Source organism: Strigops habroptila, chromosome 6 (genome assembly GCF_004027225.2).
Source record: "Strigops habroptila isolate Jane chromosome 6, bStrHab1.2.pri, whole genome shotgun sequence".
NCBI lineage: Eukaryota > Metazoa > Chordata > Aves > Psittaciformes > Psittacidae > Strigops > Strigops habroptila.
In genome coordinates, this window is record NC_044282.2 from 21,801,670 (window position 1) to 21,827,144 (window position 25,475).

At 40.6% G+C, this 25,475-nt stretch overlaps 2 protein-coding genes across 7 annotated transcripts in view; one reads left to right on the forward strand and one right to left on the reverse strand.

The window, feature by feature from the left end:
* MMS22L (MMS22 like, DNA repair protein) overlaps positions 1-9,261 on the forward strand; it is a 94,078-nt gene extending 84,817 nt beyond the window's left edge. For 2 of the 3 annotated variants that reach the window (XM_030489475.2, XM_030489476.1), the window contains 5 exons: positions 1,166-1,377; positions 3,375-3,541; positions 4,972-5,068; positions 6,266-6,433; positions 8,568-9,256. In XM_030489475.2, coding sequence (XP_030345335.1) covers positions 1,166-1,377; positions 3,375-3,541; positions 4,972-5,068; positions 6,266-6,433; positions 8,568-8,649 — 726 coding nt within the window. In that variant the 3' untranslated portion in view covers positions 8,650-9,256. Of the gene's footprint in view, positions 1-1,165; positions 1,378-3,374; positions 3,542-4,971; positions 5,069-6,265; positions 6,434-8,567 lie in introns of all 3 variants that reach the window. The other variant, XM_030489474.2, reaches the window with a different exon arrangement.
* A 6,835-nt stretch (positions 9,262-16,096) lies between these two features.
* The window catches only part of KLHL32 (kelch like family member 32), a 117,727-nt gene continuing 108,348 nt past the window's right edge, over positions 16,097-25,475 (reverse strand). For all 4 annotated transcript variants that reach the window (XM_030489477.1, XM_030489478.1, XM_030489479.1 and 1 more), the window contains 4 exons: positions 24,797-24,855; positions 22,181-22,373; positions 19,250-19,344; positions 16,097-17,446 (listed from right to left, as the gene is read on the reverse strand). In XM_030489477.1, the coding sequence (XP_030345337.1) occupies positions 17,285-17,446; positions 19,250-19,344; positions 22,181-22,373; positions 24,797-24,855 (509 nt within the window). In that variant the 3' untranslated portion in view covers positions 16,097-17,284. The remainder of the gene's footprint in view (positions 17,447-19,249; positions 19,345-22,180; positions 22,374-24,796; positions 24,856-25,475) is intronic.

A 25,475-nucleotide genomic window follows, 5' to 3' on the forward strand; every position in this document is an offset into this window, starting at 1 on the left:
AAATCTTTTTGGGGAGGGCCTCCTATGTGAAAAGCAACAGAAATACTCCTTGTCAGTAGCTGGGGAACAAAAGCAGCTTGTGAACTGTTCAATCCTTCATTAGGGGCGTTAGCTTACCTCAGCAAGCATCAACATTCGGGCAGGTACTCCTCCTACCAAAACTGGAGTCTGAATTGCAATGCTAGTGGAAGTCTGAAGTACGTTGAAGTTGCTGTCTAGGGAACACTGTGTTTGAACTTCTTTTACGCCATTATTCTTGTTGGACAAAACTACTGTGAGAACTGAATTCTCAAGAGGCTTCTGTTTGTGCCGCTGACTGTGACCCTTATGATAGGAGATCACTGGAGATTTGTTTTTTTTTCCTTAGTGATTTGTTCTTCTTCCTTTCAGCAATCAAAGGAAAGGGAAGGAAACTCTTAACTTTCTCTCACAGCAACTTGGACCAGTAACAAGAATACTCTTTTTCAGAGATGTACCGTGTATATGTGGTATAACTATGGGTAGTGTTCAGCTAGGCACTTTTTGGGCAAGCACTTTCATTATAGATTTCTCTCCAGATCAATATAGCTTATATTGAATAAATGACAGCAGATTTAGCCTTATCTTAAACAGATTTTTAAAAAACCTCTAAATCTTTTATAAATGGTGCCTAATTTAATTTGTTCACACTATGAGCAAAATTTTTCTTGTAAGACCATGATTCTATGTGCTCATTTTTCTGCTATGTTGTTCCTACAAAAATTTCACACGATGCTTTACAAACAGGTGAGGTATTCTCTCTCCCCCTTCATAAATCTTACCTAATGTACTTCGTTAGACCACATACAGAGTAAAAAAAGAAATTAGGAGCTCCTGGGCACAGAGACAGTTTCTCAGGTCTGAAATGCCAAGGTTTTATTTCACATTTGAAGGGGAATTTGCATGTCCCAGAGCTTTTCTTTCAATGTCTTAATTGGTCTAGTAGAAGATTTTTGTCTTCTTTGCAAGCCTTGCCCTGGCTCTCTCTTCATTTGTAGACCATCATATCTGCAGCAAATTACTGATGCTTGTTTGTCCATGTGCAGCAGTTTACAGTGTGTATTTAGCTCACGGTTGTTAAAGATTTATTCAAAAGTATTGTTAAAAATTTATTCAATTTCTCACTTTCTGACATTTTCTTCTACAGGGCCTGTCCTTTATATGTTGCCAGTCCCAAACACAGGGTGCCTATTTAAATCAACTGCTTGGCAGCATTATTCAGCAATATTTTGGACGATTTCTCCCTTCTTCTCCATCTGTGCTTGGAGCCAACCAGCATCCAATGCTGACTGCTTTATGCAGTTCCATTACAGCCCCCCAGATGCTCCGTCTACGGAAGACCACTCTGCATGTCATAAGGTAAGGACCAGTGAAGTAAAAGAAAAAACATCACTTATTCAGATTTCACAAATAGTTCAGGAGAAGGGAAATGCCACTGTTTTCTTCTAAAAGTTAACTAATAGTTTGGCTGTGGGAAAGGCTTCCAAGTTGCTGGGCAGAGAGCAAAGGAAAGATAACATGTATACATCAGGAGAGTAAAATTGGGAAGATCTGGAGACCAGTGAGAGTGTCATTGAGGATAAAGGTCCTGGACTAAAAGAAAAAGTATCACATGGGACCACGTGAAAAGCAAGTATTTTTCTAGAAAAGTTACACTCCAGTATACATCATCATATGTTTGTGTCTCAGGCTGTATTTAGGGTCACAGAGTTGCAGTGCTTAGAGTTGGAAAATTGAAATGGAAAATTTGGTGTGTGGGAATGAAGAGGAAGATGTAAAGGCAGGGAGACAGTACTTGTTCACTGTGCTGTCACTGCTCGCACGATGTCAACAGCAGCTCTAAATGCTGATTCCCTGCTGCGAAAAGGCTGAAGTTTGTTTATATAATGCAGAATAGGGAACAAGCTGTACTTTCTGTCTATGTTGGGAGAGGAATTAAACCCCCTCAAATATAAGGTGGTTGCTTTTATCCAAGGTAATTGTATTTTTGTTTATTGAAGAGTCTGTATACATGTTGATTAAAAGAATTTCAGTGTTGATCTTAGGCAAATATGATAGGCAATCCTGTAAGTAAAGCCTGTATTATCACATATCCAGGGAATGAATTAAGATTTTGCAATCTTAGTTCTGATGCGGTTTTAAGCTATGAACACTTAAACTTCATATTCTTAACAACGTTGGTTTGAATGTGTGGATTTTAAGGCTGAAGAGTGGAAAGAAAGTTCTGAAACTGTAATGGCACTTGGTGATTTCTAAGACATTAAACATTCCTTAGTGATGTGGGAAGAATCTTAGAACTGAGCAGCACTCTGATTTACGAACTGTTGGGTGGTCAGGAGGCAGCCACTAGGTCTGTATGTAAATACATAGGGAGTTCACTAGCCATATATAAAAATACAGAAGTGTTACAACTTTCATTTGCCAAGTTATACCAGTGCTCTGAAAGCTGTGCAGTGAAATACTCAGATCCCTGAAAGTTGTAGAAGCACTCCTTATTTTTAACAAGAATGGTGGGTTTTAATTGATGCATTGCTCAGTAAACATGCGTGCCTTGCTTGAGCAGCTGGTGGTACCTAATATTCAATATCTAAAAAGGTTTTTTGAAGGTGTTGGGAGTGCTCTTGCTAACTCCAGATGAGTAAATGCTGTGTTCTTTTTACCAGCGTTCTTTGCTCCTGAATGTTTCAATTTAAGCTTACTGTCTTCAGATTTTGGTAATTTGTAATGTCAAACCAACAGTCGTTCAGATTCTTGTATCCTTTTACAGAAAAACATCAAATCAAGCTGTTCAGATTGGAACACTTAATATGCACGAAGTCAAAATTTGCTCGTTGCAGATTGACAGGTCACCTTTTATCTTTGTGACAAATTTTATACCGGAGATGACTGTGTTAATTCTGGAGGAGCAAAAGCAAATATTGGCTGTCCTGCTACAACATACTGTTGGCAAAAATAAAATAACAGTACAACAGCAGAGCTGTTACCACAAGTTGGGTTGTGAGTTGACAAAAGCACATAAAACTAAATAAAGTAAATGAACAACATTTTGTGTTTTGGATGTTGTTTTAGGGTATTAGAATCTTGATTCCTCCCTTTATTCAACTATTTTATGAAGCTTTTCTATTTTTAGTTTTGCAGTTACATTTGGCTTTGTAAGTATAACTGATAGCTGTTATTTCTCACTTCCCTCTCAACAGAATAGTCAGAAGGCATCGCTGTCCTCTCATAAATTGGGAGTCATTGCTAAGACTAAGACAAAGAAGTCATTAGATAAAGATACTGTACGGTATATGGTGCTTGCATTGAATGGAAATAACAAACTACAGACTTGGTTCTGGTTTGCTTTGTCTTCCCAGTGAAAACTACTTGCAGTTCAAAGGTAATGCTCCACCTCCTCGCTTGGCCTCAGTTCTTGCCTTCATTCTTGACGTGCTTCAGAGAACCCAGAGCATTGAGCTGTGTGACATTGACTTAGTTCTCCCGGCTGTGTTGAAATGCATGGTACTGGTTAACGAGCTACAAGGTGAGCTGCTTGTTTGCTTTAAATACATCCCTGCACACCTGTAACATTTTTGAACTGCAGAGCATCTTTCATACCAATGTTTAAGACTTTTAGATGATGTGAATGAGATACTTTGACCAGATAAACTGGACAAGCTTTGTTTTTTCATTAGCTGGCCTGGCTGGGATGCCTGTCTCCAAGCAGCAGAGAAGGTCCACCTCTTTTTGCTCTCTAATGATCAACTTGTGAAGAGTCTGAAGAGCATTTCTGTTCTCCCCATACTTCCCATCATCTCATTTCTCCCAGACTTAGTAACTGTGGAAATTTTCTATACCTAAAGGTTTGAGATGAAATAACACTGGCATATGTTCTTCCTGTAGAGGCATCATAAATGGGTTAAAAGTAGCTTGTTGCTCTCTGAAGGCATCTTTGAGTCTTCTGTCTTCTTTTAGCATTCTTTGTTTGGTAGTGAGATCTTCTTTATTTTTAGTTTCTTAAAAAATGCAGCACTGTGCTCACCCACCCCACAGTTGTATAATGGATGTGCATGAGTGCATAAGCTCAGAATTTCCACTTCTTGCTGCCAGCAGAGGCATTAACCAAAATGGGGATTCACCTCTGACTTCTCCTGGGAATTTTGTTTAATAAAGTACTTTTTGATTCTGGTCTGCGAAAGTTTCAAGGATGAGAGATGCTTAGGAAATTAGCTGAATCATCACACACCTTTCGTTTTGCCATTGCAGCCCTATCTGCCTGAAGCTGAGAGTACTTCCTTTGCAACGTGCTGGGGAGCAGAATGAGCTGAATGTAGTGTGCGGCTGCAGCCACTAGCTCGCTGCCTGCCTGGGCAGGGCTCCACTGCACCCTTGTGGAAACATGCTTGCTGCCCAGTTCTACCTTTATAAAGGGCGGGCTGCATCTTGCAACCTGAATAATTATTTGGAAACAATTAAGGGGAAGAAAATAGTGGAGTTTTAGGGGTTTTTTTCCCCTTAAAAAAAAAAAGGTAGGGTAGATTTCAGAACAATATCCACTAGTGAAAGTAAGGAATAGGTCTCTATAGCTTTGGGCAGGATATAATGCCATGGCTGCTTTTCTTTCATTCAAATAGGAATGATTAAAGAATACAAACAGAACTGAAATTTAAATAAAATCTCTATTTCCACTAAGTGGCGTCTCTTTGCTTTCACTTAAAGAGGCCATAATGTACTTAAAAATCTGTGTGTTTAAAGGATAATGGTGGTGAAAATAAGACTTTTGCATAAATCTGTGATTCATTCTGTTCTTTATAGCCAATCTAACTAACTGCTCTCACAGTCATTTCCCTTGCATCAAAGTAAGATAAACCCCTTTTTTTTCCTCTCATTTAAAAATTTTAGTCTTCATGAAAGACATTCTCCAGATGGTCAGTTCAAGAGCTCTGTGTGAATCTTGTGATTTTTCTTTTACAGTTAAAAAACTATCTACCGACATTGTACAGTACATGGTAGAAGGCTGCCAAGCAGGGTCAGGAGGAGAGCGTGCCACCCAGCTGACTTCTGTATTTAGGTAAGCAGAAAATATGCCAATTGGCAGTAAGACTCCTGCAAGCCAATTGACAGCAAACATGTTTTTTAAAATAGCTAATTATCCTCAACATACTGCATTGTCACTTGTTTATGGTATTTAAACAACGCTACTTTTGGCACTGGTTTTAAACACAGCTTGGCCAAAAAGCCAGAGCAAAAAAAGTAGACGAGAGAAACATATCTGCTTTCTTATGGATGAGGTACTGTATTGAAAGGTATGTAGTAGAGATGTGATGCTGCTGCAATAGGAAAATCTCTTCCTGAATGCTGATGGTCAGTGTTAGGTGCTGTGAAAGATGTGTGTGCCTGATTTGAAGTGCATATAATGGAGATAAAATCCTCATATATTAAGCTTAGCCTTTGTTTTAATTTTTTATATTATTTGATTTTGTGACCAATAAATAATAGATTATTATAATGTAAATTATACTTATTCCATACCTTTGCAAAATAAATCCTGTTTCTCATGTGGATACAGCAGAAGAGCTGCATGAGCTGAGACCCAAAGACATTAAGCAAACCGAAACAAACACTGGTGCTGCACTGGGTCATGGCTAGATGAAAGCTCCAGAGGGACTCACTGAAAGCAGGACGGCTGTTTGTGGGCATGCCAGTCTGTACAGGATGCATCACTTTAACAGGACGTGTCATCCCTAGGGTCTGTCTTCTGTTTTGAATGTAATCTGTGATCTTTAAAAACCTCAGACCCTTGGGAAGACAAATGGGTGCACTTCCATCCATCCAGTGATCTCCCCTGCTTAAGATCCAGTGGAGCTATGTAAGAAATGCCAACATTATTTCTGCAGACTTGAATTTAGATCTCTTGTTTTGCTGGTCTTTTACTTTTTTAATTATTATTTTTTATTAAATAATACATGGCTTAGTTTTGCGTTCAGACACATTACAAAGTAAAGTGCTCTGGAACAAGGCAGCCCTGGAGAAACAGCAGCAGAGTCTGCCAATTTGCTTGAAAATAAATGTGTGGGATTTTTAGCATTAGCCTTCAAAAGCATGGCTTTGTTTAAAGAAAGTATTCCATGTAGAGTATTTCAGTGTAACAATATGAAAATTGCCACACAGCCAGATTGCTTGTTCTGATTAGACTCTTCAGTTGTTCTTGGCATGTTCTCTGCATCTAGTTTTGACCTCGCATTAAATGCCTCTGTGTCCCCCTCAGGCAGTTTATCCAGGACTATACTGCTGTGTATGATCACCGGGTTTTCAGCATACTAGAAACAGTGGCGGTCTTGGATCAGACATTAGTTACCAGCCTGATTCCCACAATCACACAGTCTCTGAAGGATTCGGAGCACAAACAAGGTCTTGGAAGAAATACTGCACAGAGGTTTGATTTTTATTATTGTTCTTTGACAATGAGCAGTTGAGGTTTATTCTCTTGACAGAAAGCAGCGTTAGCAGCACAGATACTCAAAAATGAGTGGTTTTCAAGTGCATTTAGCCAGAGATCTCACTTCACCCAGGCCTTTCATGATTTTAAGCCATCTGTATTTGCTAAATATTTCAGAGATGTTTTGATACAAGGGTTTACAAGACCAGTAGAATTTATGGGAAGCCAAGTTGCCACTGCTTACTGTACTGTATGTTGCAAAACAGACTAAAGACTAAATTCCTGCCCCAAAGAATTTTCCTGTCAGTCCCTGTTTTGGAGGACTTTATGGTTCTTATGTAAAATTAGAGTATAATCAGCTATGATCTGAGATGTTTGGAAAAGAAATACCCATAGCTTAATTTCAAGAGTTCTGTCATACTACAAACATACTAGAGTTGTGGTCATCCAAGAAAGGCTGGCCTTCTCTCACCAACTGGCACAGCAGGCTCACACTTCTTCTTTTTGCCCCCCAAGAACTTGTGACTCCATGTAGCATTAAGAGGAAACAGCACATGAGGTGATGCACACACTGGGACTGCTCAAAGGGTAGATCCTGGTCCCACCTCAGGCTGGAGAAGTTTTGAGGTGTGTGTTGGCAGGGCTCGGGTTATAAAAATCCCAAAAGACAGTTGTGCAAGAATGCAACTCATGAGACAGTAAAGGGTAGTCACAGGGTATTGATTTCCACTTAATGAAAAATATATTTAATTCAGTTGTAACCATATTATTCACTTTTTATTATCCTCTACCAAGGAACACATTTGCTTTTATTTAAGGGAATTCACCCAAGGTCAAATTAAAGTACCATTATGTGCAGGATTTTCATACTACCTGCATTTCATCTGTTAATAATGTATTTCATGGACAATTTTTGAATTTTTTATATTGTCAATAAGGTAAAAATCATCACTTTATCTATACAATATGAAAAAAACCAGGTTGCTTTAGCTTCCTGAAATATATGCTTTGAGATTATTGAAGAGCTAAATTTCTTTTAGCCTCATCACAATGTATATATTATCTATCTGATCTGTTGTTGATGTTTTGTATTAATAATTTGTATTTACAATGTGCTCCATTACCCAGCAGTCTAAGGGGATCAATTAACATTTTACTGCAAGAACACTAATACCTGATTTTTGTCACTTCAGTCCTGGCCACTAAATAACATAGATATTCTGCGCAGTTATTGTAGACATTAAAGTGCAAACCCATACATACATATATATTATATTTTATATATATATCTCTGTGTGTGTATATATGTGTGTGTGTGTATATATATATATATATGAAAGAAAAAAAGTTCAGAAGTTGTATTAGCTGCTTAGAGTGGTGATGTCCAGTGTTACTGCTGCAAGGAACTAGTATGAAAACTGCAGTTTTGTTTGCTCAAGTTAATATTTCATGCCATAGACAGATAAGTAGAATAGACCTAAATGTCAGAGGCAGTACTTTAACAATAATTATATTGTCTAGGTTGGAGAGTATTAGAATGAACTTAAGGTGAAAAGCATCATCAATACATAATGCACTCTTCTGGAAAATCCACTTGAGTGACAGTCCCATTCTGAATTCCAGGTTTATTTTAAAACAGTCCTTGCCCTTTGTTGGGAGTGATGGTCTAAATCTGTGCCAGTGCCAGTTTGCGGCCCTAATGCCAGCAGCTTACATCACTGTGCTGTAACATCAGTCACAGACCTATTTCTTATACAGAAATCAAATAGCAAATGTGATGAAGTCTAAATGCCAGTCATCTCATCTGGGACTTACTTGCAAGCTCCATGTTTTAAAATAAAAAAATTCTCTTTCACAGCAGTTTGCAAAGCAAGTAGACTTCCAAGTATCTTCACTACACTTCTAGCCATAAATAATGCAATCCTTACTCTTATTCTCACCTGGTAATGCTAAAAATTTACAGCAAAACAAGTAGTTGAATAGATGGGGGGGAGTTACTGTGTTTCAATATCCCAATATGTAAACAATGCCTTTGGGAGTTATGTGCTTTTACTCCTAGGATGTATGAGATTGTCTAAATAACATGTTGCCTTCTTTTGGGTTTTGTTTTGTTGTTTTTTTTTTTCAACAGAGAAGCCTATAAAAGACTCTTATCTTACCTCACAGAGGCTGGACAAAATGAGATACAAAAACTGGAAAATGACACAGGTTAGCAGCGTGCTGGTGATTAATCCTTTCCTCTTCAACGTTCTGACACTGTCGATACCTAAAACTACACTCTACGACACACTAGCCAAGTCCTTTATCTTTACAATGGCAACATATTTATCAATTCTGTTGGTTTTCCCTCCCAGGTTATGTATTAATTTTCATAATTTTAGTGTTATTTGAATGTTGTCATGCATCTGAAGAGGAACTCTCAATATACTGCTGAGGGGCAATTGAAAGATACAGCAAATTTATTATTGTCAAAATATCTATATAAGCAGAGCCTGTATTGCAACACATGAGAATCAAAGTAGTTTCACAACTCAGTTCACACTGAGTGAGACCTGACCCTCTTAAAACTACTTTTGAAACTCTTATTCAGTATGTTCTTAAGGAAATCATAAATTTGTAATTTCTTATTTATTATTTTAGTAGAATGAGAAACAACAGTGATCTCTAGTACTGAAGTTGTGCAATGCAGTACATTCACCTGGAGTTGCACCAGTATGATAGAGCTTGTGTATGTTAAGAGAGGGCTTGTGTATATGTTGCACAAAATGTACATAGCTGTCTTACCCTTTCACCTGTATTAAAACATTAAAGTCTTTCAGATTCCAGTGTAAAATCTCTTCTGTTGTCCGTGCGGGTTAATATAAGAAAAAGTAGGTTCAGATTTCCAATTCTCTTCCTTTTCAATACTGTGTTCTTAAAATGAACCCATAATTTCCAGTGATCCCATAATCTTTTTATTAGTCATGACACTGTTAATTATCCATTTAGCTTAGACTAGAAAAAAGAGAAAAAAGAATGAAGGACAGACTTCCAAAGAAAACAACTCATTTGGGGAATTTATTCCATTTGATCATAAGCTAGTTATTATTCCTGTTTGCCTGGAAAGTTGGATCTTTCAGATATTTTGCTGTGTTATGGATTATCTTTTGGGCCAGCTCTAGCCCTGTAACATCTGGATTTTTTCCCCCCTAAAGATCTCAGCAAACTTTCATTAATGGCTGTGGTATTCAGGTTTTTCACTTCCCTCAATAACCTGTATTTCTGCAACTACTTACTGGACTTTGAGAGTGGTAAGTTTGCCCTTAATGGCAACAACTGGTGAACAGGTTGCCTAGTTTTCCAAAGTTATTCAAATTTCAACTTTACAATATTAATGGGAAGTAAAGATTCTTTTTGTGTGTAATAGCTCCACAAAAAAATCACTAAAATCTTGTTCAGAGCAGCTTCTCTTTCGTTACAGTAATCTTATCAAGTTGAACTAGATAATCTTTTTGCCTAAATTGGCTATTGTTACTTCAGATAATGCAGTAACTAAAAGCTTCTTTAGGCTACTTAATAGTGCAGAACATGGAGGTTCTTTTCATTATGAAAGTGACTTATTGAACTTGCATTGTAGCTGCTTGTAAGCTGCTGTAACTGGGAGGAGTTTTATTCATCTCGGGAGGATTGTGCTTCTAAAAAGATGCCTTTTTTTTTTTTTTTTAAGTAAATTAAAAGAATAAAAAGCTCTGCAAGAGAGATTAATAGAGGGAGATGTCAAAATTAGAGTCCTACTACATTGTAGAATACAGAACAGATGCCTGACTTTAGTATTACTTCTTGAGAGTAAAACCCGTGACTTTTAAAAGATAGAGCAGATACTATGACAAAACATTTAATGGTGAGTTTAGTAGGTTTTTAAAAGACAAGGCTGAAAGTGCAGGGTGTACTGTGATACTCAGCACAGGCCGCTGTACAGGGCCCTGGAGGCAGAGCAGGAGATGTGTGAAAGCAGAAGCAACTCTGCTGTTAATTCTGTCAGGGATCAGCAGCCCGGTGGCATGGAACTTGACTCAAGGGCAGCTGAAAACACCACCTTAGAGGTTATCCAGCAGATAGTTAAGTGTGCGGTGACTTTGGACAGCAGCCAACAAGAAGTTTGAGCAATTCCCTGATGTTAAACTGACTTACACTCTTTGCTTCGGGGTCATTTTCCTGCCAGTGTATGTATAGGTGGACTGTAAGCATTTTAACTTTGAACCAGAACCACTAGATGCTTCTGGTATTACCAGGAAGTCATATACTCAGGGGCTCACTGAGAGGTTGTCACCTCTGCATTGTGGGTGTGGGGACAGGCAGTTTCAGACATCTGCTTTCAAGGTTGTATAGGAAGAAATCCAGGGAGCATCAGGATAGAATTTTTTGGCAGACCACGGGGTGAAGATGTGTCGCTGCCTTGCCTGGCTTTATGGTTTTTGCATTTTTGTTTCTCAGAAGCAATAAGCAATGAGTTACTAAAAGCTTCCACAGTGCTGGGCAGATGGCTTTTCTCTGCTGACCCATTTACAGGATGATCTGCTGTGCACTAAGTAATATAGATGAGTTGCCTGTTTGCCACTTTAGCCAGGTGAGTATCACAGCAAAGCTGTTAAGCAAAGCTTCGCTGAATCCGGGACAAGATTGTTGATTACAGGAAAAGGATCATGCCTCAGATCTGTGATGATTTCCAACAGATGAGGAAAGGTATGTCCCAAGATCACCTTCCTGGAGATGTGTACTAAGCTTTACTCCATATCTAGTAAGACTGGTAATTAATATGAGCTCTGTTATTGACTGCAGCAAAGGCAACAGAAACTGCTGTTGGGATGTCAGCACTCCTGAGCAGCAGCTGTGTGACTCTTTGCTGGTGGTGGCTGTGGTTCCAGGGACACGCCAGCCCTTACTGTAGGGGCTTGCAGCAAATGGGTGAGGATTGTGGATTTGTTAGGGATCAGTGACTCTTGCAAGCAACTCAGCCTGCATAACATCTTGGGAAGGCACATGCATTCCCTTCTTTCGCCCAGCATCTGCATTACAATTTTACAACAATAGAAAGATTTTTGCCAGGATAGACATTTACTGCAGTTGTAACTTCTGTAATTGAAGGTGAAAAGATCCTGAAAACAAAGTTGTAGCTAAAGTACCTGATGAAATTGAGAGAAACCTCAATGTATGCATCTGGGCTTAGTCCTGCTCCCCTTTTAATGTAACAAAAAATTGGTGGTATTAAGCCATTTTGAACATTAATTAATTAACTACAGGATCACTGTACATCAATAGAGTTTTAACAAGATATTACATTTCAGTAAGCTTTTTCTTCCCCCAAGCCTGGTGCATGGTCTGTGCCCATTACCTCCTTTCATTTAGAAACACTAATAATGTTGACAGGAGACCTGTTTAAAGTGCACCAGGCCTGAGCCTTGTCAGCATTTGTCTACGTTGATGGCATTGGCCGGGGGACTGTTCCAGGGTATAAGAGGCCTACTCTGCCCTTTCCTTTTTGCAATATATGGAATTGAGAGCTAAGCAGAAAGTATTTAATTTTTATATTGTCCCCATTCCAGAATTCAGGATAACACTCACCTCTGACCCATTATCATCTTCGGGATGTGAAACAGATGTCCAGTGCATCAGGAACAATAGCAGGGTGAGGGAAGTCTGGCTTATCTTTCCTTTAGTAACCTTAAAATGATAACTGAAAAGAGACACCTTCTGTTCAACATTCACATGCAACTTCCATTAGTCCCGCAAAGCTGTCCCTCTATTTTATAAGAATTTCCCATTTCTTATTGTTATTAAAGAGCAGGAACATGGTAATTTAAAATTACTCCTTGCTTTCATTTGCAATGACAAAAAAAAAGGGGGGGGGGAAGGTATGTTTCAATAAAAGAGCTTCTGAAATAGAAAAATTTATGCCTTTTATGCTGGAATAGAGCAGCAGACCTATGGAAAGAATAAGGTTCTGCGTATCTGTTGTAATTGCACAGAAGAGGAGCTGCCAATAGCATACACTACTTATAGTCATTTAAGGAATTCTCATAACTGTCCACCTAAATGCAATGTATTTCCCTCAGGAAACAGAAAAGAGGTTTTATTGCACTCTGGTTTTCCTCCTTTCAGTAGCTTTTGAAAATTATGTATGCATGGGTATTTCTACTTTAATCATATTTTATAATTTTTAACTATTACTTAAAACTCAAATTCAGTGTAATCAGCCCATCTGTTAGCGATGGTTATAAAATTACGGTGAAGATTAAAAATCTGATGCAGTGTCAAAATGTCCTAGCATAATTAAGCTTGTTTTGTGATGAATGACTAGGATATGGCTTTTGTCTACTTGAGCAGCTTTAAAATGGTAAACCTTTTGTAGACTTCATGTATGAAATGTGGAAGTATGTATAGCACAAAAAGAAATCGTTAAAATTAAAAACCCAGATCCTGTATTCATAGATGTGGTATCGTTGCAGGCCTCGGGAAATGCCAGCAGAGTAATTCCCACCTCACAACCACATTCCCTGCATTTTTCAGTCCATCAAACACTGCCTTGGCTCTACTCTCCTCCCATAGACCACCACCCAAACCAGCATTAAAAATGCAAGTCTGCCAAATTCATTATTCTTTTTAGAAAGGGCATGACCTGTGTGGGCACAGGTAGAAAAATCAGCACGGCCTTCACTTACTTACATGGATTGAGGGTATTGCTAAACATACTCTGTTCTTCAGTATTTGGAAGCACTGCAACATCACCTGATCTACCCACAGTAAGAAAGAGTTAACATTTTAAGCATTAATTCCGGCATTACTGTGAAACAGCTATATATAATCATCTCCATTGGAAAACCATTCTTCATGTGGACAGTTTTTATCCCTTTAAAATGTGTCCTTGGGAAAGAGAAAATAGCAGCCCATTTTGCAAAAATAAAACTGGATTAAGTCCTTTATATAGCCTATGTGCTAAACTTCCTGCAAAGTCTTCCTCCCCTACAAACTCTGCCTGCGGAGGAAGTGTTTTAACCTTGCCTTTATTCTACATTCTAATTTTCAATAAACAGATGCCTCCTCTTTTCACGCTTGTTTCCACATTGTTCCACATTCTGCCTGTGTTGTTTCTGCATGTGTGAATATTCAATTATCTATTTCTCAATGATTCTGCAACTGATGTACTAAATGTCTGTACAGGTTTGGGGGAGGGTAACCAGAGAAGGCAAAACTCAGAGGAAAAAGTTACAGAAGTTTGAACTATTCTGAGAGCCAGGTACTTTCCCGGAAAGCTAAGAAAATCATAAGCCACCACTAGAAATGCAAGGATTACAAAACCACTAGCATGCAGAAGCACACTGGCTCATAACATACAAAGAAAGTATTTGGTCAGCATGTGGGTGTGAAATGCTCAATAGAGACTAAAGGGGCAGAAGAGGCTGTCGGTGCTGCTGCTGCTTCTGGCAGTTGTGTCCTTTTTGGATAAAATGCACAAAGCAGCTGATTGCCATTGTGGTTATTTATAGCTAAGAAGAGCTGATAACACATCTTAGGACTCAAAGGTGAAGTATGCTATATAAAGAATGAAATACCACTCTTTCTGGGAATAGCCCAAAACAGGAGCTCATAGCAGCGCTCTCAAGACCTTGTGGCCCAAAAGCCAACTTGCAGATAGAAGTAGCTTTAATCTGTAAATATAAGGAATCCAGGGCACAGAACTCCACTGGCTCCCAAACTCCGTAGTTAGTACCTTCTGCTGCATTTTTCACTTGTCAGGATACCTCCTTCCTGAAGCACCAGCGAGTTCTCACCGGTTGCAACCTGCGCCGTTACCTTGCATGCTCCCAGCATGGAACCCGAGTGACTTGTGTCGGCAGCTGCTCTCATGCTGTGCTGATCAGGCTCTAGCAATGGAACCATCAAGCATGCAAATATTCTTAATATGGGCAGTTTTAAGGCTCTGTGGAAGCCATTGCCTGCAGGACTCCTGCCAGCCCTGCTCTCCCCCTGCTCCCCCCCGCAGAGACACACACACCCCACCCCAGCCAGAGCAGAGCCACTGCTGGCACCAGTGTGCTCTGCTTGTACATCAGCACTGTTTTCTTTTCTTACCTGGCAATAACTAACCGGTTTGTGCTTGCCTGGCAAGGGCTATATGGCATTTTCTGGCTTCAGGTGCAGCAAAGCACCCCCATCTGTGCTGTAGGTCCTGCAACAAAAGCAAAAAGACCCAAACAGGAAAGCATGGCACAAAAACTTAGGGGCTAAGAGGTTGCTGTGAAAGACTTCTCTGTAATCAGTGGAGCCTGATGATTAAGAGCCAGAGCAGAATCCTGACACTAATAGGAGCATATGTGTTGTCCTGAGGCTCTGTGGCTGTGGTACCCTTAACTAATTTAATGCAATTGCACAGCTGTTTAAAACTGCTATTCACCAGTACAGACAATTGGTGGTAATAACTGGAACAGTAAAAGCGTCTAAAGGGCAGAACAAACATGATAAATAACTTTCTTGCCATACGCTCCTGCCTTTCAGTCGTCGTAGCAAGAGGCACATGCTGCTCAGCACTAGGAACCTGCCCCTCCACTTCTCAAACCCAGGCCTCTGTCACAGTTTGCTGCTGCCACTCAGTAATCAGCCAGATCCATCAGAATCTCTCCACTTGCTCCTCAGAAGGAGCAGTTTAGAAATTGTCCCATAGCTACAGCTGTGGTAAGCTATGAGGCCTGGGAATAAAGGCCTCAAAACTAAGATGAGAAATACAAAATATAGTTTGCACTGTTGTCTGGAAGTGCCCTTGGCTTTGCAAAGGCTGAGAAATAATTCTCCCACCACCTGCAAAATGAGAAGTGTTTATCCGGCCTGTACCGGAGTGAAAGCTGATCACTTACCTGGTGTGGTACCTCCAGGAGGAGGCTCAAAGCCCCAAGGATCTCTACACACATTTTGATTATTTTAGTCACCCTTCTCTTGAAAATGAGACATGCTATGTTTGTGTCCCTGCAAGTCACACATCAGTAGAACTCTGAATACTTGCTAGGCTTAGGCCCTGCAGCCCATGCAGGGCACCAGGCAGATTTTTAAACTCTTAAGTGGCCTCTTAGGAGGGCTGGCCCTTGCATGCTGATGTCCAGGAGACCAAAGAACCTAAGACAAACAAACAAAAAGTCCTGAGGTACACTCTAAACAGCTCCCATGGAGTTGGAGAAAAGTCCTGCCTGGATGGAGAGAGAAGGGAGATGTTGTTAGCACTCATGTTAGTGTGCCAGGCAAACACTGCGGAGCTGCAGCTCCGCTCTATGTAGTGAGAGTGAGAAAGCTCAGCAACAAAACCCCACAGAACTTTCTAACCTGAAAACTACTGGGAAAGGAAAGGTGATGTTCTGCAAGTACACTGCCCATCTGGAGACTGAAATGGTGATAAAGTTCACCTCCCTGTATCATTAACCAGCCCCTTAAAAGTTAAAAGCTGCATTTGATTTGGAAACATTGCTCACTGGACAAAGTCAAACCTGTTCCTGTGCAGCAAGCGCGGGCTACTGCTGCAGCAGATTCTGCACGTGGCATCTGCACGAGTGTCAGTAGGAATTTCATAGGTCTGCTCAGGCAGCACAGTGGCAGGGAACGGATCAGTAGGTAAAGCAGAGAAGTGCATAGTACCCATAAATCATAAATAGAGATTTAATTACATGCTTGATTAATATTTACAAACATTGAAGTTGTTGTTAGATATGTAAATAAAACACAGAAACAAGAGACAGGGGCTGCAGTAGCCAAGCTAAGCCAAAATATAACAGGTTGGAGTATTTATTGTGAACTGGCATATGTCTGGAGTAGGGAATGGAGACACACTATATAAACTGAAAGAATAAATAAATAAATATTGACATTGTTCTACACCTGTTTAGCCTCTGGAGACCAGTGATTTGTGGGACCATATGTTGGACAAAATGAGACTGTTCATTGATAATTGTAAATGTGGTGACCCCTTGCAAACTGGATATTAAAAATATTAACTAAATGGCACATTTTAATTATACAGTAAGGAGGCTGTTCTCCACCATTAAAAGACTGCAGCTGTCAGGAAGAATTGATCATATGACAGAAGGTAACATTTATTTGATAGTAGAACTTGGTAAATGACATCCCAAATGATCTTTAGATTCTCAGACAAACACATTCAGTTGAGACTTGGGTTCAACCATGAGGCTTCAGTGTCTCTGTCTTTCAGCTAAGACAATTTTTATCTGTTCCTCATGTACTATAGAGCTAGTTTGGTTTTTATTTTTCTTTTAGTCTGCTTTGCAGTATTTAAATGTCAAATGAAGTATTATTAAATGAGAAACTGTAAACGATGGAGTTTGGAATTGGAAGTCAATACATTTGTTATTCTTTTTGCCAAAGGTATCGAGTAAGTTGCATAATTACCACAGTATTATATCATCTTTGCCAACATAAACAGAGCTTTATATAGGCTTTGAAAGTGCCATTGGTGAACAACTGAGCGTGCGGACTCCAAAGAGCAGCAGCCCAGGAGGAGCTGAGAGCATTCACAATGCCTTACGAAGTTGCATAAGGAAATGAAGTAGAGACAGGTAGCAAGTAGTCACCAGCAGAAATGCCCAACGCTCTCATGTGAATGCTTCTACACCTGAGGCAAAGGAGAGAAACTGCAGACAGTTTTTGTAGCTTCCCTCCTGCCTGCTGTGATCCGACTTTAAGACAAATGTGTGAAGGTAAAGCAGCAGTCCATGTGGATTAATTCTTCTGATGCAGAGAGACCTTTCTATACACAGGGTTTGATTTTCCCTCCCCTCCACTTCTGATTTTATGAAGTGCACATTCCTTGTCTCACATTGTGCCAATCCTGTGGTGAGGCACTTGCAGAGTCTGAAGGTTGGGGCACGTGAAATAAGGAGCTGGAAGAAAGCATGCTGCTATTCCATTGGAAGCGAAGGGGAGTGTAGGCCCATAGAATACTTCTTCCTTCCCTTCCTTGCTAACATCCAGCACCTGCAGGTCAAAGCATACAAAATATTTCAGGGATCACAGAAGAAAGATAAAACAAATTTGCTGGCACACACCACATGTATTAACCCCAACAGAAAGGTAGTTTCAGCTCATTTTTAGATTGCATTTATGGATCTGGTGATGTATTGGTGCCCTCATCACCCAAATCTTAATGCTAGTCCAGGCACTCAGTAGAAGACAGGTGACATTGGATCCTGCTTCCTGGCAGCAGAACGTGCAGCCGTGCAAGTAGGGTACTCTGCACAGAGGTGCTACTGTTACCACAAGACATGAATCAGTTGTCAGCTTGGTGGTATATAGGTTGCAAGGGAGCTCCGTGGAAGTTGGAAAGGCCAAATAAATGACAGAAAGAAAATGAAGATGTGTGGAAAAAGTGGATTTTTTTTCTTCCGAAGTAGAGTGCAACCTCAATTTTGCTGAATTTGAAGATAAAAGGGTTAGTTTTGCTGGTTAAAGCCAGGCACACTGCCAACAACTGAGAAGGGGCAGCACACACAGCTCTGCCAAAGCACTCATTATACTTCTTTTCCCTTGAATGTGTGGATTGTCTCGGCAGGCTGCCAAGTTCATGACCAGTTTGGGGATGTGGACAAATGTCCATTTAAGAAAGCAAGACCCCAGGACCATTTGTACTTGTCACTAAGCAGTATTTAAACCCAGGTGCAATACAGCAAAGTACCTGCTGATTACAAAAGAGCATGTTGGTGGAGTACAGCCATCACCTTGATATTGTGCTATTACTCCATCTGAAGCACTGTATGTCAGCTAATGTTATCCTGAGCCAGACTGAATGACTTTCTCCAATAACAATTATTAGGTATGGTATCCAACAACTTAGTAAAACATAATTATGCTATGACCAGAACATGGTTTGAACTGCTTATCTATTCTTTACAAACACATGCTAATAAGTGTTTATTATAAGACCAACAGCTCAACATCTAATACACTGCCTTTTTATGCTAAGTCTAACTTGTAGTCTTATGGGACAGTTTGGAGGTGAAATCCTAAAATTGAAAAAGTTGGAAACTAATAAAAATTTTTTTATCAGCAAAAGTGCAGAAACTGAGATGTAAACAAGAGTTTCTGTCTGTAACTGCCCAGCTGGTCACAAAGCGATGGCTGTGGTGCAGATCTGTTTCACTCAAACACTCAGGAAGATAACAATTCCTAATTTCAGTACAGGAATACCTGCAAGCCATGGATCTGCAGGCAAGCTGCTTTTATACAAGATGAGATAGCAGAAGTTTGTTGGACAACCTATTGCCTACCGCAGGGATCAAAAAACTTCCGTTCAAGCTTTGAAGCAGTAAGCGCTAGGGCAGGTTTCAGGCTGACTGAACTTTGACAAAGAACAACTTGTTGACTCTGGCTGCTCTTCCGAAAGACAACTTGGAGAGGAAAAAAAAATGAAATCATAACATGTGCTGAAAAAATTGTTAGCCTGTGCCCCACCATCCATTTTTGCAACCCTTTAACTTTTGGAGTTGATTGTTTAACCTGAGACTATGTACCCATTATTTTACCCAAACCTTGCCAAAGGAAAGACTCCTCAATCCTGTTTTACTAGAATATCTTAGAAGGATTGCGTCTGTTGGCTCATCTGGAAATATTTTTAATATCCACAGTATTTCCTCTCTGTGTTTATGCAGATTCAGTGGCTGCATAAGAAACATCCTTAATCTCTCCATTTCACATGCATTTTTCCTTTTGAATAACCCCTGTGCAAAATGTATCCTTGCGAAATTATTGGAAAAGACTTTAAAAGAAACCTAAATCACTCACCTGGATACATGCCAAAGGCTCATTTGTCCAAATCGAATAGCCACCAACTAAATATATTCTACCATTGTGGACGGCAACTCCAGACTCATTTTGACCTAAAGCGAAAGAAGAAAATAGAAACCACTTTCAGTTTTTAATTAACCCTTTTAACACTGAATGTTGGAGTTCTGTAATAAGATGCAAATGCACCTGGAAGTAATTTGACTGTTTCAGAATTCACAACATGGAAGAGTGGAGGTGAAGCATGAGGTCTGTTCTTTGCTCTCTGCAGGAGCCCCGTATGGTGCTGTCCAGAGAGATACCCCAGAAGAGCAATAAACTGAGGCTGTGCAGGGGACCATCTGCTGCCTCCTCCATGACACAGGTTTTTGTATGCGTGAATTTCATAGGTGATAGGCAAGCTCCCCACTTGCATCTCCGCTACTATCACCCATGAACATCCGCATAGATACGCAGGCTGAGAGAGCTGAACGCTCCTCACGTTCTGCCCACACCTGTTCACCCCCTGTTCCTCCAGGTGCTAGTATGGTGGCAACTGCAGAAGCTGCTGTGCAGCTCATCCCCATAGCAACAGTCTCCTGAACAAGTCTCAAAGTTTTGAAGGATAAATACAGCCTTAAGAAAACCTGCATTACACAGTGCAACAGGCACATTTAACACTAGTTGCAGAGATGCAAAGAAGGGCTTAGATGGCTTCTTAAGGTGCAGGTTGTGCAAACAACGCACCAAGTTGTATCTGAGGAGAGGCTACTATCTCACAGCATTTAGTGGTATAGGGTCAGCTCCAGAATGAGGGTGCCTGCAGTGCCAGGGCCTTTGGAGTTGCAAATCAGGCTGTCAATACCTCCAGATAATGAAATTTAATAATAAAAATAATATAAAATAAAAACTGGAGAGCAAAAGGGATATGAAAAACTAGTTCTGTTTGACACGCTTGTGAGGTGGGCCGATGCCAACCTTATGAAGTTTAACCAAGCCAAGTGCAAGGTCCTACATCTGGGTCGGGGCAACCCCAGGCACTGCTACAGGCTGGGCAGAGAAGAGATTCAGAGCAGCCCTGCAGAAAAGGACTTCGGGGTGTTGGTTGACGAGAAGCTTAACATGAGCCGGCAGTGTGCGCTTGCAGCCCAGAAAGCCAACCGTATCCTGGGCTGCATCAAAAGAAGCGTGACCAGCAGGTCGAAGGAGGTGATCCTGCCCCTCTACTCTGCTCTTGTGAGACCTCACTTGGAGTACTGCGTACAGTTCTGGTGTCCTCAACATAAAAAGGACATGGAGCTGTTGGAGCGAGTCCAGAGGAGGGCCACGAGGATGATAAGAGGGCTGGAGCACCTCCCATATGAAGACAGGCTGAGAAAGTTGGGGCTGTTCAGCCTGGAGAAGAGAAGGCTGCGTGGAGACCTCATAGCAGCCTTCCAGTATCTGAAGGGGGTCTACAAGGATGCTGGGGAGGGACTCTTCCTTAGGGACTGTAGTGGTAGGACAAGGGTAATGGGTTCAAACTTAAACAGAGGAAGTTTAGATCAGATATAAGGAAGAAGTTCTTTACAGTGAGGGTGGTGAAGCACTGGAATGGGTTGCCCAGGGAGGTTGTGGATGCTCCATCCCTGGCGGTGTTCAAGGCCAGGTTGGACAGAGCCTTGAGCCACATGGTTTAGGGCAAGGTGTCCCTGCCCATGGCAGGGGGGTTGGAACTAGATGATCTTAAGGTCCTTTCCAACCCTTACGATTCTATGATTCTATGATTCTATAATGTATAACTCCTTTTTAATCTATGCCTCTCTCCCCAGTGTCCATCAAATATTCTGATGACTTGACTCAGAAACTAAACAACCCTTCGAGATTAAGAAAGCCAATGAAATATCTTAAAGAATAAAGTTGCCACTAGAGCAGCTTTTCAACCTACCAGGAGGAAAGTGACGTAAGGTGACTGTCTTATTTGTCAGACATTCATTGCTCTGACATGCTGTTTCTAGCTAGCCTGAGCTTCTAGTTAAGCTCCTACATCCTTTGTATCCTTTTCAGTGGTGGATCTCAGAAATCAATGTAATGCGAAACTGAAAAGGATGAAAAGTGAGGTAGTCTCAGTCCTAGGACTCCTGTAGCAGCCAGTACTGTTACTAATTGAGCTCCAAGTCTGCTGCACAAGAGAACGGCCCCAACATTAATGCTGTCCTGCCCTGGAAATCCATCCTTTTCTGCAAAGCTGAAGTTGGTGCTACTCTGGGAATGTGTCACAATGCTTGTCTCTCCCAGGGATTCAAGGGGGTAGTATATATGGGAATTATACCAGGTTGCAGAGAAATTTGGTGGATTGGGTGGCAGGGACTGTGAGTTGCAGTGCTTGCAAGTTACTACCGTAACAGTTCTTCCTACTGACAGTGAACTTCACAGATCCTGTAGCTGAGCTGCTCAGCTCATCCCTGACTTGACATAATTCCAACAAAGACACCTCCTTTCAGGTAATTTATTAAAAAGGTACCATTCAGAAATAAGTGACAGTTAATGGATTTCAGTGGAAGTTTTGCCCTATAATGCCAGCAGAAAGCACTGCAAACTGATGTTACCATGGTAGAGACACATCTGCCTGTTGTAATCTCAAATAGGGAGCTAAACGTATCACTGCAGGCAAGCTTCTGGAGAATCAAAAGTAAGTACTGGCAGTACTATGACAAATTCTTTTTGATGGTTTGACTAAATTTATGTGCACCTTCTTAAAAATTTAGTCTACAACGTGCTAAAACAAATGTTTTGTAGAACACTGAATGCCAGAACAGTAATCAAGTGTCTTGTTGGCCAATGGTGGTCCCTAAATCAGAAGCAATTGCAGCAAAGTCATGGAGCTCCACATACTAAAGGCATGTAAAGGGACAAGAAATTATGTTTTATTTTAATAGTAGTGAGTTTCCCCTTCTGGTGTACAATGCTCACCTGTCAACATGTTGAAGCTGCAGCGTGTCCACTGATCAGCATCTATGCTGTAGGAGTCTATGTGCCGAACCAGGATCCGATCGTTGTTGTAGTCAAGATCATTCCCACCTAACACGTAAAGTTTCCTTTGCACAGCAGCCATGGAGTGATACACTCTCCTTTGCAACATCGGGCTACGGCTTAACCACTTATTCTGGAAAGAAAAAGACAGAACTTGTCTCAGCACTGCTCAGAGACATACATATAGTAGTAGCAAAGTAATAGTAGCATGTTGCTGGTGTTCTCCTTACCCTTGGCCAGAAATCACAAGTGAATATACTTGTGTTGTTCACATGTTAAACATGCGTGTTGGTTATTAACGCTGACTAGACATACTGGACTTTCAACACATGGTTTACAGTTCTCACATTTAAATTCACTAATTTAATAGTATTTCTTGCTCTGTATATTTTCTGTTTAGATCATCAGGTTTCAAAGCTTTTTTCCTTCTTTGTAATTCAGCAGCAAATAATCCTTAAGGAAGACTACTAGATGTCTCCTTTGTACACACTGCTAAAATTATCTGTACCAACTAGCTCTGTTATGAGAGAAGGGAGATTCTTCTACCTTTCGTTATTCAGAAACTCATTTGATCTTATCCTTGGGGAATGAAGCAATCGGGAAAAATAATTTCCTAAAGAATCTTCTCAAATGATTCATGTATTTGGTTTAACGCTAACCTTTTATTTGTGCGCACTTACAAAGTAATGTCTTTTTGAATATTTTTCTTTCTGGTTAACAATACTCAAGAATTATACCTGTTCGGAGGAGGGGTAGGATGGCACAGAAGAAGAGGGATTAAAGCACAGGATTTTAAACCTAAGAAAACAATTGCTCCTGCTATGCTTACCAAATCAAACAACCTGACAATGGATGAGATTAATTGGTTTTAGCGAAGGAAGTTAAAATCTGTGAGAAAATTCTTTGTGTTACATGTGCTACCGCTTGTGGTAACTCAAGAGCCTCTAATACTACTGCCTTTTAACCTCCGCAATATATAGCTATACATTTCAATGTCTAATAGTTGGATATTAGGCATTAATGTTTGCATTAGTAGTCCGGTCTCTTAACACCAGACTATAGACACCATCTGCTTTGCAAAGCCTGCCTGCATCCCCTGATTATATCTTTAGCTTCCTCCACTGCAGTGCCTGCCAGGTGAGCCGCAAAGCACTGCAAAGGCAAAGAAACAGAGGGGCCTGGTGGGGTCATTTCTAATAAGCCGGCGTGTGAATACTAATCAGTGGTGGGGAAGCAGAGGTCACCCCAGCCGGCTTGTTGGCAGGTAGCTGTGTGCTCTGTGGCAGATGGCAGGCATTATCGACTCGCCACAAAGGCCTCGCGCAGAAGCAAGCGCTGGTGCTGAATGATAGAGTTATTGAGATTCTGTGCGAGATGCAAGCAGATGTGATGGTTTCCAGTACCCACCGTAAACAATATGCCAGCAGAATTTTTAAAAAGAGCTTGTGTGTACAAACACGGAGCGGACCTCATTTGAAGAATGCGAGCGCACAGTTCCTCTGTAACTCTTTACACGCCAGGCCAGGCTTCTCGCTGTCAGCATGACATGCTGAAGTAGCCCTGCCACTGGTATTTTGGGGTGCAACTTTCACATCAGCACATAAAGAATCAAAGCCACAGACAGACACAATAGAGAGAGAGTATCTAAACACATGTCCTGCTCACGAGCAAAGTAAGGTTGCTGCCTGTAATTACTACTTGGATTTAGGACAGAATCGGCATTTGTACAATCGATGCATAAAACTGCACCTCAAAAAGAAAGAGGCAGGTGTGTCATTGCCTGCTCTCTGCTTCAGGACCTGTGCATTTAGAAAGGCAGTGGGAACCACACAGAAGTATCTCCTGGCACAATCTGGTTCCAAATACAGCAATCAAAGCCCCTATCCTACAATCAGAAAAGTCAATACCCTTCCACGTGGATGTAAATCAGGCTATGCAACTCTGATTGCAAGCTTAGGACTTCTAATTCCTAATACAAGCAAGAGGGCATAACCATGCCCTAACCCTCTGAAATGGTTACTGAGCCATGCTAACCTAATCAAAACACATACATAATGTATGAAATAATCCCTAAAAGATATTTTAGGTGCTTGGGTAATGAAATGATAGGCACCCTTGCAGCCAGCAGAATAAGTCATGGCGAGGTACTATAGTTCTGAAAGTATGCAGAAAACAAAAAGCCTGTATATAAAATTCAAAGCAGAAATGCCAGTGACAAGGAGCAGTTTTGTGACACTGACTTTAAGTATATGTTGCCCAGGGCTGCTGGATTCCACAAAAAATGAGCAAGCAAAATAAATACTGATACACACAGGGATTTAAAGCACATTTCTGTGTTTAATCTAAGATGTTTCTAATGCCTACAGGCTTAAAAAACATAGAAGTCAGTTTCTCCATTATTTTGTTAAACTCACACACCAGTACAAAGTGGATTTAAAACATCACTAATGCAAATGGTCAGTATTTTTAGCCTTACAAAATCATTGTATTTATTTGCTAAGAGACCTGATTGAAGCAAAACATATGAAAAAAACCACATACAACACAGATACCCACCTGCTTGGGGTCATAGACCATGAGCCTGTTTTGATACTGTGCAGTATTTGTTACTCCTCCTATGAAAGAGTTTATACAGGTTACATTTTCTCATATAAGCAAAATGAGGACCAAGATCAGGTACAGCAAAATAACCAATTCTAGGGCTCATTTGCTGACATAATTACATTGCATAGCACCACTTACGCTTACATTCCCCTGCACTTTTTAATCTAGTTACAAGAGAACAAATGGCACATTTGTCAAACATCTAGAAACACAAAATAGCAACAAACATGCACCCCTCCAGACACACGTCCTTTGTAAAGCTAATTCTATGGGCTAAAAATGAGATAAAAAGTGATCTGTTTATAAATGACTGTGCATTCAGTCATTGTTAAGACGCAAAGATAAAACCCATCCCTGCTCAAGGAGCACACGGTTCCTTGATGCGCATGTGACACAGTTTAAAGGAGGTGGCCTCGCATCTGAGAGAAGGAAGAGGTTGGAGAGGAGCTCTGCCTAACCAGGACTGTGATGCGGGACACTGCTGCCAGCTGGAAAGCATAGTGCAAGCCTGTACAACTGTGCTTACCTGCATATTTGAAGGAAATCCTGTATTATAGAGAGAACATCTCCTGACTTAGTTGTAGACTTCATACTGGGAAGTTCCTTCATAGTCACCAGAAGCAACGCTAGC